General features: G+C 32.6%; 1 protein-coding gene across 1 annotated transcript in view; it reads right to left on the minus strand.

Annotated features, from left to right (window-relative positions):
• Pfas (phosphoribosylformylglycinamidine synthase) overlaps nucleotides 1-14,369 on the minus strand; it is a gene marked incomplete at its 5' end in the record, with an annotated part of 137,567 nt that extends 123,198 nt beyond the window's left edge. The window contains one exon of the mRNA XM_017610312.1: nucleotides 14,290-14,369. Within this exon, the coding sequence (XP_017465801.1) occupies nucleotides 14,290-14,369 (80 nt within the window). The remainder of the gene's footprint in view (nucleotides 1-14,289) is intronic.
• Nucleotides 14,370-15,821: the final 1,452 nt, after the last annotated feature.

Raw genomic sequence — 15,821 nt, forward strand, 5'->3', positions numbered from 1 at the left:
AGAATTATAGCAATCGGTTAACGTGGTCCATAGGTATGCGGTAACATATGTACATAAAAAAATAATAAAAAAGTATTCCGACGAATTGATAACCTTCTCCTTTTTGTGAAGTCCATTAAAAAAAAAACACCAGCAAGCTTTCAGCGTCAAATGATTACAAGGTAAAATTGTCAAAGCTCCCAATAGACTTAAAGGAAATAATGAAATCATCAAAACAATTTCAGTCCTTACCTTAAAGCTAAATGAGCATAAAGTCTGCAATGTGTTTCCTTGTTTTCGTAGACATTTGAAGAGTAGGGGTTCCGCGAATTTTTTTTAGCACAACAAGGGTGCCGAGGTGAAAAAAGTTTGGGAACCCCTGCTCTAGCCACTACCCGGCAAAAAATCGGTAAACGCTTTTAGTGGTAACGTANCTGTTTTCGTAGACATTTGAAGGTTCCGCGAATTTTTTTTAGCACAACAAGGGTGCCGAGGTGAAAAAAGTTTGGGAACCCCTGCTTTAGCCACTACCCGGCAAAAAATCGGTAAACGCTTTTAGTGGTAACGTATTCCAGAAGGAATAGCGTTATAATGGCTTCGAATTTTTTCGCTTCTTTTAGGCATTGCCGGTAATGCAAAGTAGAATGTCCTACAATATTTTATTTATTTCACTTCTTTGTTTCATTTAAAAGTAAAGTAGAATGTCCTATAATATCTTTTTTTAATTCGCTTTTTGCTTCATTTCGAGGAATGAAAAGTAGAATGTCCTACAATATTTTATTTGTTTCGCTGCTTTGCTTCATTTCAGGGAATGCAAAGTAGAATGTCCTACAATATTTTTTTTTATTTCGCTTCTTTGCTTCATTTAGGGGAATGCAAAGTAGAATGCTGCATCGTAGTCAGCTGAAAAATATAATGAATATGCAAAAATTCTTTTTCTACCGTTACTTTCTGTGGAAATTTGTCTCGCATACAAATTATGTATTGCTTTGTTCAATTTGCGGCGAAGTTGAAGTCAGTCAATGAAGTGATGTACAACAGCGAGGAAGTACAATTTTAAGCTTAATTAAATATGCATGTATGTACATACCGATTTTTAAGTCAAATCTAAATACCTAAATACATACATATGTATGTATAAAACCTGATTTATACAAATTTTAAGTGATTTTAGTCTTTTATGACAATCCGTATTTTCTGTGTTCAATTAAATATAAATAAGTATGTACTTATCTAGGCATTCTACATTAGTTTCTCTGTAAGGCATTCTTTATTGGCTTCTCTGGATTCTCTTTATCTATGCGTTCTCCCTTCGTTCGAAGGTAATGCTGCGGGTAAGGGCTTACAGCCAATGACATGCCCGTGTTAAACTAATGCCTTCTTGAAGCGAAAGGGTAAACGATTCCCATCGCCTAGCTCGTTTCCACTTTCGTTTCTGTGGTAATCGTGTTTTTTGCTGGATAGCGGCACCCCAGGCATACGCTTGCGGCACCCACTTCGGGAAAGCCTGGTCTATGGTATTAGAAAGTACGATCACATCCAGAGTACGAAAATAAACTGTACAAAACAATTCCCATTTGCTCATCGATCGTCATATCATTGGTGGTTTTGTACAGTATTGTACATAGTCAGAAACAAATTATATGATTCACTGTCATTTTCCCCAACGAGAAACGTTTGCTTTTCGTTTGTGACAATTATACCTTAGGGTGATATCACAAACGTTTCAATTACGTGAAAAATATTTTTTTCTGTACATTTTCATATCCAATTCAATTAAAAAACATTTTTATTTTTTTATTCATTGCAGCCATTCGTTTTGTGTTTAGTAATTGCATATGTGTACATAAATACATATATTTTTCTCTGCACGATTCATTTCGTTTGTTGTTTCGTCTTAACTACTAAACTACTGCAGTGTATTATCGCCAAAGTGAACTCCCCCGTTTTGTTTTCGCCTTGTACGGAACTGTTGAAGTAATAAACGAAACGAAATAGTAACGTACAATATAGTTTATTTTCGTACCCTGATCACATCACTTCATGGAGAAATAAAATTCTGGGTTGCGATATCTTCGACTATCTCGAGGCCAGAAACTGCATGTTTGTATTCAAGTTGCTCGAGTGGAATACACCTAAATACCTTTGTGACAAACTGATACGATCAGTGTCACATAGACATCATAGCCTAATTGTCCCTAAGCATGATTCAATAATAGAAAGGTTTTGTAATAAAACAGTCTTCTCGCTCCCGCACATAAAATCGGCTCCTTTACTTGTGCACAATGTTGCTGACTCTACAGTTTCTAGTAATATGAGTAGCAAAACCAAAAATTCTTCATACTAAATATTCGTTGAAACACCTTCGTTTGCGTAATTTTCTTGAACAAGTTAATATTTAAAATACCAAAATATTTAACTTTAACCTTCTAGAACGTCTTTATTTTGCGCCGAATAACTTTTGCATGGTTGAAATGGGCGTAAAAAGTTCTACTGATCTGCATTTTTCGTTTTTGCATAGCTGAACGGTCGATATTCTATATTTGTTTCAGGAAATGACAATTATAAATGTATATTATTACGTATTGCTTAGTATTTTCATTAAAACACCAAATATATTGCATATTCACATAGAATTAATAATACACATTTTACTTCTAATTGTATACTTTGCGTACTTTTTTTAGTACCTTTCTACTACCGTTTTCGCAAAAGGCGATCACATTCTTCTCCTTTCTCCTACTTCCAAAATACAAATCCAGATGAAGCAGTGGCAAACTTGAGCTGTCACAAATTACATAACCTTGTATTATTGAATCATGTTTCCTAAGCATACCTATCTAACCTCATCAAGGATGTTTTTCGTTAACGCTGTGAGACTCTGGAACACGCTACCTAATTCGCTAAAGGTGGAACTGAATAGAGGCTACTACAAAACAGCAATTCTTCGTTACTTCCGTGAGCTTCAGTAACATACTGGATTAATATTATCTGACTTATTTTCTTTTTCCGCCTCCCATGCTTTCAATCTATTAACCTTTATCCCAACAATACTTATCCTCTTATTAAAGATTAAGAATGTTCAGTATTTTTATAACCTCAGGCTTAAATGTATTACTTAATTTACAAAATTATTCTTAAGTTCAAAAAATTATGTTACATATTTTAGCTCCCAATTGTATCTGATTTATATTTATATTTATGTATATATTAGACTGCATCACTCCCCATACAAAAAAAAATCGGTACTGTTTTTACACTGGAATTAGAAAGTCTATTATATTTTAAGACTTCCGCCAAAACATCTCGGAAAAATATTAAGATTTACGTGAGCTGGACCGATTTGAAAATACCTCCAAATATTAAGTTTTTTATTAATAAAAACAGTTTTTTAAGTAGTTTTTGAGAAAAATCACCTCAGATGACAAAACAGTTTAAGTTTGAAAAATTTGCATAAAAATATTTAAAAAAAAATTATCGAAATCATAATAATAAGATTTTTGATGCTGTTTTTGTACTTTTTTCAAAGACTAGTTTAAGAAAAACTTGAATAACTCAGCCAAAACTTTACAAATTAAGACTTGTGAGGAATCATTGGTAAGGTATTTTCTCACCCTTTTTATTTCTTTGCAAATAAGCTCATTCAAAGTATGAAAGAGGAAGGTAAGATAACCGAGTGTCATTCCATGTTGAATTAAGATTTGTTGGTATTTGGTAAAGAAAAAATTGGGACGTGAATGAGTTTTTTGCAAATAAATAAAAGGGGTGAGAAAACACCTTTCCACTGATACTCGTAGGCCTATGTTAGTAAAGTTTTGGAGCAGTTATTAAAGTTTTTCTTAAACAAATCTTTGAAAAAATTTAAAAAACATCATCAAAAATCTCATTATTTATTATGATTTCGTTGAAAATTTTTTTCAATATTTTTATGTGGATTTTTTAAGCTTAAACTGTTTTGTCATCTTAGGGGATTTCTTCAAATAAATCCTTTAAGAAGCTGTTTTTATTCATTTTATCCATTTTTAGAGGTATTTTCAAACCGGTCCAGCTCACGTAAATCTTAATACATTTCCGAAATGTTTTGGTGGAGGTCTTAGAATATAATAAATTTTGTAATCCCGCCGGAAAAACCGCTATATTTTTTGGGTATACAGTCTAATATATATACATATATATAGAAATATGTATGTAGTTGATGTACTTTTAAAATACTGTTTTCGTCTTAAGTTGTACAAATGTTTTCTTGAATAAATATCAAAATATCAAAAATTGCCTAATTTCAGCTATTCTTCCCCAAAGGAAAATGGGCGACAGAAAATACAAACACTCTCAAATTTTCACTCACTCACTAGGGAAACACAAAATTTTGATAATCGAACGCTACTCACAGCTGATGAAACAGCACCACCTTATATAAATTCGCCTTTATTTTGACGCTCATTCGATGAAAAATAGCACCATTGTGAAAGACGCTCGTTTAGGTTAGGGATGGCAAGGTCGACTTCGACTTTCGATCAAAATCGACTTTTTACTCCTGAAAGTCGAATTTTAGTGATCGACTTTTAGTATATGGAGGTCGACTGAAGTCGACTTTTCACTTTCGACTCTCGACTTTTTTTGATTTATTTGCATATAAAAACTGATCTTCTAACAACACCGCTAAAAACGTTGCTGGTAGGATTCCAGTTAATATGCGACATTAATCGTGTGGATAGTCCCAATCCACTAGCTGTCTGGGCGACTCCCATATTTATCCATGCTTATAAAGTGGCACTATATTTCTACCAATACCCGCCAATTCTGCTCCATCGGAAGGCCACATTTTTCAAAAAGTTGTCCGTAATTACCAAATATCGATTCAAAAAATTTTTAGAATTTTTTTTTGTGAAAATTTAAAAATTTCTAAATTATTTTTCAAAAATATAATTTTTGAAAACCCTCACCACCAACATTTTCATGCTATATAACTGGAACAATTTTCAAAATTTTTAAAAATCTGTTTTTTTTTACCTAGCATTGAATTTCACTAAATTACAGATTATTCTAAAGACCACTAGTAAATCATGATATTTTTGGCGTATTCTGACTCTTATATTTATAGCTAATATATGAGTTAAATGCAGAGCATAGTTAATACATTTTCTTTTTATTAAAAAAGTCGAACAAAGTCGACTTTTCTTCGTGGATCGGTCGACTTTTAAAGTCGGCTGTACAGAGTCGATCGAAAAGTCGAAAGTCGACTTTCTAGTGAAGTCGAACAACCCTAGTTTAGGTTGTGCACAATAGTATATTTTTTTACCGCTGAGAAGCTTTGTTTACAAATCGAGCAAACTAAATAGCGTGCTTATACATATTTATGCAAATTTGTGCAAATTAAAATGAAGTTAAAAGGAAAGTCAGTTTATAAAAAGTTGGGAAATATGAGTACAACGGAGTTCTGGTTCTACGATTCATCAGAGGATGAGAGCTTAGTAAACTGGCCAGGAGTAGAAAACGTTTCGATAGTTTAAGTGTAGTCTATCGAATAAATTTTGACATACAATATATTTATGAAATTTGTCTACAGATTTATTTAAAACTTCCGGCTGTCTAAAGTAAACGTATTGGGTATACCATGAAATAAAAACATTTATAAAAAATAGCGAGTTCGTAGAGAAATATCTATATTAACAGACACCGTACCGGTTATGCATTTAATAATAAAAAGCAAAAAAATAAGTTATTTGTTTACTTTTATTATTTTGAGCACAATATGCCGATTATTTCTGCCTTTTATTTTTAAGGCAAGGTTTGACTGATATTTTAAAATATTAAATACCATAATACCAGTGGTAGGCTTTCATAAAACACTACTTTCATATATACATACATACATATTTGACTTTGCAATTACAGTTTTTCGGGACTTTAGGTATCCCCATAGTCATTTTCGGAACTATTTCGGTAGTACTTCGTGATTCTCGGGACTATTTCGAGGTTGTCGGGGTCCTTCGGATTTTTCGAGACAGTTTCAGGATTTACGAAATGTCGATAAATACTGATGTAAAACGTGGGTATCTGCAAAAACATTGCAGTATATACACTTTTTCCAGTAATTCAGCAGGAATTGTAGCTTGAATACTAATCAAAAACAACGTATCTACACTGCTGTATGCAGATACGTCATTTTTAAACAGTATTCTTGGTCGTTTGAGGCCAACGATCGTTTTTTAGAACAACGTCTGTACATACCCACGTTCTTTCGCAGGATTGGAGGCATTTTTGATATTACAGAACGAAGTATGAGACTTTTAATACAAATAAATTCTAAAAATTTTGCGGTACACATTGCTCTCGTAGGCTTTAACGTTGCTTATCTTTTTTTAATACAAACAAATTGTACAACTTTTGCAGTACATATTGCTTTCGCATCGCTTTAGAGTTGCTTTTCTTTACCATTATTGCAAGTAGCGCAACATAATCACATTTCCGATGAATAATTTTTAATTTTTCATGTGAATTTCAAAAATAAAAAAAAGCATTTTACTTTCATGAACATTATTCGATTGTTCTTGGGCTAATCTCCGCACTGTCATAATTGTTATATACTGGAAATATTTTGAACGAGCTCACATTCGGTAAGTACAATTTTTTCATCTGCTAATTTTCATTCGGAAATTTCTAAAAAAGTATAAATTTAAAAAAATATGTTTAAGAGTATGAATATTTTTCGTACATTTTTCTATTACCATCAAATTTCTTAAAGTAGACTTAGGCGGATTTGACATATCACTAGCTTAGAGTGCAAAGTTGCTAAGTCCATTTTTGTTCAATTGGACAGGAGACACAAAAAACCTTGCTAAGTAATTTTCTTTAAGAATTTTTCAAAACTTTGAATGCAATGTTTCGCGTTTTTCATTTACCCTTTAAAAAAAAGAATAATAAAAAAAGTCTGCTTTTTTACAAGTTTTGTAGATAATTTTGTGACTTAGCAAATTTTCTACTTTTTTCTTAAAATTTTTTTGTTGGACTTAGCAAATTTTCAATGAATTTTTCCAATATGTACAATACGAAACCCATCTCGTAGGTATGTTTCAAGAAACAATTTGTTACAACAAATTGTTAAGGTTCTTTTAAAAATAATAATAACACATGGGAAGAGTGATTTTGTTGCATCAAATGTTAAAGCTGTTTTTGATAGACTGTTTTATGCTGATTACTATAAGTGACCATCAATTCAACGTGCAGGGATGGTATTTTCAGAGATAGTACTCGAGACTTCTAGCTTTAATTTAAGTCTAATATCACCTTTAGTTTCTTTGCTATGGCTTCTAAAATATTCCAAAAAGCGCGATTTTTTGACACTTTGACCTCGTTTTTTTTCCAAATCTAGAGCTGATGGAGACTTTATACTTACTCGTAATCAGCATAAAAAAGTCTATCCAAAACAGCTTTAACATTTGTGAGGAATCATTGGTAAGGTATTTTCTCACCCTTTTTATTTCTTTGCAAATAAGCTCATTCAAAGTATGAAAGAGGAAGGTAAGATAACCGAGTGTCATTCCATGTTGAATTAAGATTTGTTGGTATTTGGTAAAGAAAAAATTGGGACGTGAATGAGTTTTTTGCAAATAAATAAAAGGGGTGAGAAAACACCTTTCCACTGATACTCGTAGGCCTATGTTAGTAAAGTTTTGGAGCAGTTATTAAAGTTTTTCTTAAACAAATCTTTGAAAAAATTTAAAAAACATCATCAAAAATCTCATTATTTATTATGATTTCGTTGAAAATTTTTTTCAATATTTTTATGTGGATTTTTTAAGCTTAAACTGTTTTGTCATCTTAGGGGATTTCTTCAAATAAATCCTTTAAGAAGCTGTTTTTATTCATTTTATCCATTTTTAGAGGTATTTTCAAACCGGTCCAGCTCACGTAAATCTTAATACATTTCCGAAATGTTTTGGTGGAGGTCTTAGAATATAATAAATTTTGTAATCCCGCCGGAAAAACCGCTATATTTTTTGGGTATACAGTCTAATATATATACATATATATAGAAATATGTATGTAGTTGATGTACTTTTAAAATACTGTTTTCGTCTTAAGTTGTACAAATGTTTTCTTGAATAAATATCAAAATATCAAAAATTGCCTAATTTCAGCTATTCTTCCCCAAAGGAAAATGGGCGACAGAAAATACAAACACTCTCAAATTTTCACTCACTCACTAGGGAAACACAAAATTTTGATAATCGAACGCTACTCACAGCTGATGAAACAGCACCACCTTATATAAATTCGCCTTTATTTTGACGCTCATTCGATGAAAAATAGCACCATTGTGAAAGACGCTCGTTTAGGTTAGGGATGGCAAGGTCGACTTCGACTTTCGATCAAAATCGACTTTTTACTCCTGAAAGTCGAATTTTAGTGATCGACTTTTAGTATATGGAGGTCGACTGAAGTCGACTTTTCACTTTCGACTCTCGACTTTTTTTGATTTATTTGCATATAAAAACTGATCTTCTAACAACACCGCTAAAAACGTTGCTGGTAGGATTCCAGTTAATATGCGACATTAATCGTGTGGATAGTCCCAATCCACTAGCTGTCTGGGCGACTCCCATATTTATCCATGCTTATAAAGTGGCACTATATTTCTACCAATACCCGCCAATTCTGCTCCATCGGAAGGCCACATTTTTCAAAAAGTTGTCCGTAATTACCAAATATCGATTCAAAAAATTTTTAGAATTTTTTTTTGTGAAAATTTAAAAATTTCTAAATTATTTTTCAAAAATATAATTTTTGAAAACCCTCACCACCAACATTTTCATGCTATATAACTGGAACAATTTTCAAAATTTTTAAAAATCTGTTTTTTTTTACCTAGCATTGAATTTCACTAAATTACAGATTATTCTAAAGACCACTAGTAAATCATGATATTTTTGGCGTATTCTGACTCTTATATTTATAGCTAATATATGAGTTAAATGCAGAGCATAGTTAATACATTTTCTTTTTATTAAAAAAGTCGAACAAAGTCGACTTTTCTTCGTGGATCGGTCGACTTTTAAAGTCGGCTGTACAGAGTCGATCGAAAAGTCGAAAGTCGACTTTCTAGTGAAGTCGAACAACCCTAGTTTAGGTTGTGCACAATAGTATATTTTTTTACCGCTGAGAAGCTTTGTTTACAAATCGAGCAAACTAAATAGCGTGCTTATACATATTTATGCAAATTTGTGCAAATTAAAATGAAGTTAAAAGGAAAGTCAGTTTATAAAAAGTTGGGAAATATGAGTACAACGGAGTTCTGGTTCTACGATTCATCAGAGGATGAGAGCTTAGTAAACTGGCCAGGAGTAGAAAACGTTTCGATAGTTTAAGTGTAGTCTATCGAATAAATTTTGACATACAATATATTTATGAAATTTGTCTACAGATTTATTTAAAACTTCCGGCTGTCTAAAGTAAACGTATTGGGTATACCATGAAATAAAAACATTTATAAAAAATAGCGAGTTCGTAGAGAAATATCTATATTAACAGACACCGTACCGGTTATGCATTTAATAATAAAAAGCAAAAAAATAAGTTATTTGTTTACTTTTATTATTTTGAGCACAATATGCCGATTATTTCTGCCTTTTATTTTTAAGGCAAGGTTTGACTGATATTTTAAAATATTAAATACCATAATACCAGTGGTAGGCTTTCATAAAACACTACTTTCATATATACATACATACATATTTGACTTTGCAATTACAGTTTTTCGGGACTTTAGGTATCCCCATAGTCATTTTCGGAACTATTTCGGTAGTACTTCGTGATTCTCGGGACTATTTCGAGGTTGTCGGGGTCCTTCGGATTTTTCGAGACAGTTTCAGGATTTACGAAATGTCGATAAATACTGATGTAAAACGTGGGTATCTGCAAAAACATTGCAGTATCTACACTTTTTCCAGTAATTCAGCAGGAATTGTAGCTTGAATACTAATCAAAAACAACGTATCTACACTGCTGTATGCAGATACGTCATTTTTAAACAGTATTCTTGGTCGTTTGAGGCCAACGATCGTTTTTTAGAACAACGTCTGTACATACCCACGTTCTTTCGCAGGATTGGAGGCATTTTTGATATTACAGAACGAAGTATGAGACTTTTAATACAAATAAATTCTAAACATTTTGCGGTACACATTGCTCTCGTAAGTGACCATCAATTCAACGTGTAGTGATGGTATTTTCAGAGATAGTACTCGAGACTTCTAGCTTTAATTTAAGTCTAATATCACCTTTAGTTTCTTTGCTATGGCTTCTAAAATATTCCAAAAAACGCGATTTTTTGACACTTTGACCTCGTTTTTTTTCCAAATCTAGAGCTGATGGAGACTTTATACTTACTCGTAATCAGCATAAAAAAGTCTATCCAAAACAGCTTTAACATTTGATGCAACGAAATTGTTTCCCATTTTTGTTCCCTTGTGTAATAGATTGGGGCTTACACATATGTTAGTGTTTGGTCGAGCTTCTCCTCCGATTTGTGGCGTGCGCCTTGATGTTGTCACATAATGGGAAGGGACTTACAGTTTTACACTGTTTTTCTTTGCAGAAATACACTCGGAGGTTTGCCATTGCCTGTCGAGGGGCGACCGCTTCTCTTCACTGAACAGGCACAACTTCTAGAAACACTAGTTTACTTGTGTTTATGCATACAATATAAAAATTGCAAATATAGGAAAATGACAAAAAATTTTGTTTAACCATTTTTTTTTTTTTTAAATAATCTATATATAATCTGGTGATCTGGTGTAGCTACAGAATTGAGTTGTATATCAAATTAAAGTGCAAGCTGCAATTGCGATTACCGTATTTGTCACAAAAGTAAAATTGGCAGAAAAATTAATAGTGAGCAGTGTAATCTATAGAAAAATATTTACCAAATATCCGTGGAATTTTGATTCGGATTCGTGTTACTCATAGCTTCGAAATTTATTTCGCGAAAGCAAAAAAAAAATAGCTTAGATCACTTTCTTTTTTAAACACCTAGGATATCACTGACAAATTTAAAGGGCCCAGGATGACTGTAAAATTCAAAATTCTAAAAATTTTTTGATGCGATTTTTGAAATCAATGATCCAAATTAGCCGGTATACATATTTATGAATTTAAAATTTGTAGAATCAGTGGTAGAATTTTTGTACTGAAAGTGTTAAGAAAGCTTTAGTTTAAAAGCGTGATACCAAATGCCTTTCACCATGAAACGGCGCCAATTTTAAAAGATTATTGCGTCTCAGACTACGGCTAATAAAGCCCTTGGTCGGATATTGTGAAAGGTTGGACTATACCTTAAAAATTACTGTTTTCTCGCGGGCCACTGTACGAAGCTATGAGTAGAGTAAGGCCCATTAATAACTTCAAAATTATCTTGGGTTATCAGGTCTCTAGCAATACAAGATTAATTGTTGTTTCCTTTTTGGTTGTTGTTCTTTCCGACAGGGTGGGTGTATGATGTATTATGGAACGAATTTCTGTCATCCCCTCCGGTGCAAGGGATGACGGAAATTCGTTCCATAATACATCATTAATTGTTGTCTTTCGCGAAGCTCTTTAAATAAGTTTTGAGCTAAATACTGAGGTATATTCACGAACATCACGTTTTATTTTTTATTTAAGTTTAAATACTTAGTATCTGCAAGTATTTATTTAATGCATTCACCTGAATTTCGGGGGGTTATTACTAGTTTGTTTATAGTCTGAATGATTTTCATCATATTATTATCATAAATCATTAGTAGCAAGTCTCGCCTTCAATTTGGTAATTATTACGTGCCGATCGAGGAACATTTACCAAAGTTATATCGAAAAACTTAAGTGGATCTCCAGTTTTTTTCTTAAAAAAAAAATCTTCAATTTTATAAATAACCTTTAAATGAAAGAACCGGATTACAGAAAAGTATGCCAGGGAGTGACTTTTTTCGTTCAAGCTGAATGCAAAGCAATATCGTCCAATTGGAGAGTCCTCAAAAGGATTTTCCAGGATATGTTAAAGACTATTGCATTTACCTACCTACAGTTACTTTTTCACATAATGGAATTAACTAAAATATTTATGTAAACACTTGTTGCACGTCCCCTACTTTCATATAACGGCAAATTTAGAAACCACGAAAAATGGACTTAAAATGGGCCCTAATTGTATTATGTTAATATATGCAAATACTTATATTTATGCTTGCAACTACTATTAATTTATCAAACGATTCCTAATCTTTGACAATACATGTTTAACTTCATTCACCACGATCTTGAAAACTGACCAAATCGGCGTGACCAAGTCCATGGTAATTTTAATATTATATAATCATCCGCAAGCATTAAAACGTTTGAAATAAATCTCGTCTCACTTTTTTGTATTTTTCACTTGGTTGCTGAAGTAATGAAGAATTGAAAATTCATAAGGGAAAATTATAGTTATCTTATTTTTTATTTTAATATCTTAAAAATTTTTAGACTTATTGAAAAATGATAAATGAACGTGAGGCACTAAATTTAATAACCCTTAATTTGATATATCGTCCTGTTTATAACAATTAACGCATTCCATAGATATTACAAGCCAAAGTTTCATTTTCAAAATTCATACACTTTTAATCAATTGCGCGGGCAAGAGATAAGTTTTAAATTAATGTGTTGGTGTTGGTTGATTTTTCCGACAGGGTGGTAAGACTTGACAAGGGATGACGGAAATTCGTTCCAAAATAAATCATTTTAAATTAATCTTTCTTGGCCAATAACAATTGGCTTAGACCTAAGACATCATAATATTACTATTACAATACGGCCAAATGCCTTTTATTTTCCCTCATACAAAATCGACCCAGCCTAATATACATACATACATATGTACATAAATATTCAAAAATAATGTTGTTGCAAAACCCTCAGTACAAATTGAATTCGATAGCGTAAAAAAATATTCATAATTTTTTGGACTTATCAAATTTTCTGTGACTACTTTGGTCTTAGCAATTTTGCACATCACGGAATAAAACAGGTAGAAATAAAACAAGTAGTTAGATCCTTTCAGAAACGGTGCATTTTCAATATTCCTTGCTTCCTGCATCAAAAACTAATTGTTCATAAAAAGTGGACTTAGCAACATTTCACTCTAAGCTAGCGATATATCGAATCATATGTCACAATCTGCAGTAGCAGACCGCAATATGTTTGACTGAAATGAATTTAACTAATTTTGATTTACACTTATGGTGGGACTTAGTCACCTTTAAATAAATAGTTAATATTAAATGTGTTTTTTTTAATCTTACCGACATTAATTAGCCACATTTCTTTAGTTTAAACTATGTATTTATTTATTCGGTCAGTGCGTATTGTACCAATAATATGAAAAAATTTCATCTGTAGACTTATACAGTTTTGATATGTACCGACTCATATACATATAACGCTGTCAAAAAACCCAAAAAGAAAATTCACCTGGTTTTTCCAAATGGTTTCTACACTTAGTCAAAACCAGCTAGAAAAGCCACCTGGTTTTTACCAAGTATCTCTACTTGGCAACGTCAACTAGCTGGAAAACAAGTTGACAATACCAGATGGCTAGTTTCAATTGGGATTGTTTGCTGAAACTTCATTGATATTGATAAACGTGAATAAATTTGTTTCCTCTTGATAGAGGGCAGTTTAATATAATATAAATTTATCTAAACGCGTAAAAGCCTCATATCCACTTAAACCTCGTTAAATTGCTTAATTTTTTACGGAAAACCGGCCGATTTACGAGGTTTACACAGTTATAAGGCATTTATTCAAGAATTCAAGAAAAAAAAAAACGTTTATCGAAACCAACAAATTAATTGAAACCGACTTTTAGAATTAATACGATGGAGAAACACTACAAATTTGTTGATCCCCACATTCTTCACCAGTAAACTCCGAGCTCTCAGCGCTTTAATACTGCTAAAAAGGCCGTATCTGCGCAGATACGGCATTTTAAAAAGTTTTCTCGCAAGTTTTACGTTCGAGAGAAAGACGTATCTACAGTTTCGCATACATGCAATAAAAATTTCATGTTTTTTTTTGCATAAATAAAAAGCGGACATCCGAATTAGTCTAAAACAATTGTTTTCATTTACAAATTTACATTGGACGGGCCAAGTACGAACGCGTTTTGTTTTATTTCTCGGTTTGACTTCGAATGCCGATACCCACATTTTAATTCAGTACGGCAGTAAAGTCGTAGTAATGAGATTCTAAAATACTAATTTAATAAAACCAATATTAGCACCTAAATATCCATACCTGGAATGTTTAAACAACCAACACAATATCCGGCCGTACCAGCAATGGGCACACCTCCACGTCCCACGCCTTGTACATCTCTAAAAAAGACAAATATATATGTATGTACTTAATTACGAAAATTTAAAATAAGAATACGTTTACACTATTTATAAAGATTTTTAATTATGTAATTATTGTCTGTACTTTTGAGAGTGATTGAAAAATTTAAACGTGTCTCCCGAAAAATTCTATTTTTCAACTGCAACAGCTTTTGTAAATGACGGATAAATAATTGTAGTAAAAATGTACGCCAAAATATCTATATACATATGAGCCGTTCAGTGCACACATTGCTTAACTCCACTTTTTGAAAAATCTTAAGTTTAAGTGTCAAAGCACTTGGTATAGTCATAAGCTATTACGTTTATAATAACTATATATAACATACAATAGTATATAATATTTATAACAACATTATTTATTTGATTTTATAATATAAATGGAATTTTAAAAAATAATTTACATTATTTGATCGCATCTCCCAACATTTTGTTGATGGATTTAATCAATTTGTGCACTGAACGGCTCATATATAATACGCGAAGGAATTTTTTGTCCAGGATATAAGACCTTCACCGTTCGCTCGATTTTCAAAAATGAGGTGTCAAATTAAAGCACTTGGCCTGTAGATGTGCAAACTGGTTTTATTTTTTCGAAAAGAGTTGCCACCTGTTGAACAGTCCAATGCAAATTATTTTATAATTAATGCCATCATATGCGCACCGTTCTTTCGATTTTCCAAAATGAGGTGTCAAATTAAAAGGTTTGGACTGCAGATGTGAAATAAGGTTTTATTTTTTTTAAAGAGTTCTCAACTTTTAAAAAATTATATTTAAAGTATTAAGTAAAAATAAATCAATTATTTCAAAATCGGTATCAATCGAAATAGTTTTGAAAAGCTTTGTTTCTTAACTTAAGCATAGGACGGTCGCCACCTGTTTAAAATATCAAATTCAATTTAAATTAAGGGAATTAGGTATGAGAAATATGTTCAGGGTTCGGATTTGCCTCATTTTAGCCCCTCGCTCGCTCGTTAGTTTGCTCTGAGCTAGCGCAACTCACGAGCAACAAGCGAGGCTGTTTGCAAACAAGCACTCGTTAAGTACGAGCGCACGCGCTGAGCAGCCAGCGAGCGAGTAAGCAAACGAGGACAGCGCAAGAGTAGAGCGACAAGCAAACGAGGGCCTTATTAGCTCTGGCCTCGCGAGGGCGTCGTTGCGAGCGAGGCACTCATTTGCAGCAGCAGACGAGCGAGGCGAGTAAACGAGCGCGGCAAATGAGGCAAGCAGATTAGACAGACAAACGCGTTGTTTGGTCGGCAAAAATGTATGGGATAAAAATTGCAGCAACTAAGAATTTCGAGTAAAGGATTGTATGCACGCATGCAGATATGTATATATGTACATACATATATATATACACATATGTTTGTATATAATTATGTATATATTCTCATGAACAGAAGAATAGATCCGTGCTATTTTGGCCAG

This window comes from Rhagoletis zephyria, unplaced genomic scaffold, assembly GCF_001687245.7.
Source record: "Rhagoletis zephyria isolate East Lansing unplaced genomic scaffold, Rhagoletis_zephyria_1.1 Rzeph_scaffold_00299, whole genome shotgun sequence".
Taxonomy (NCBI): Eukaryota; Metazoa; Arthropoda; class Insecta; order Diptera; family Tephritidae; genus Rhagoletis; species Rhagoletis zephyria.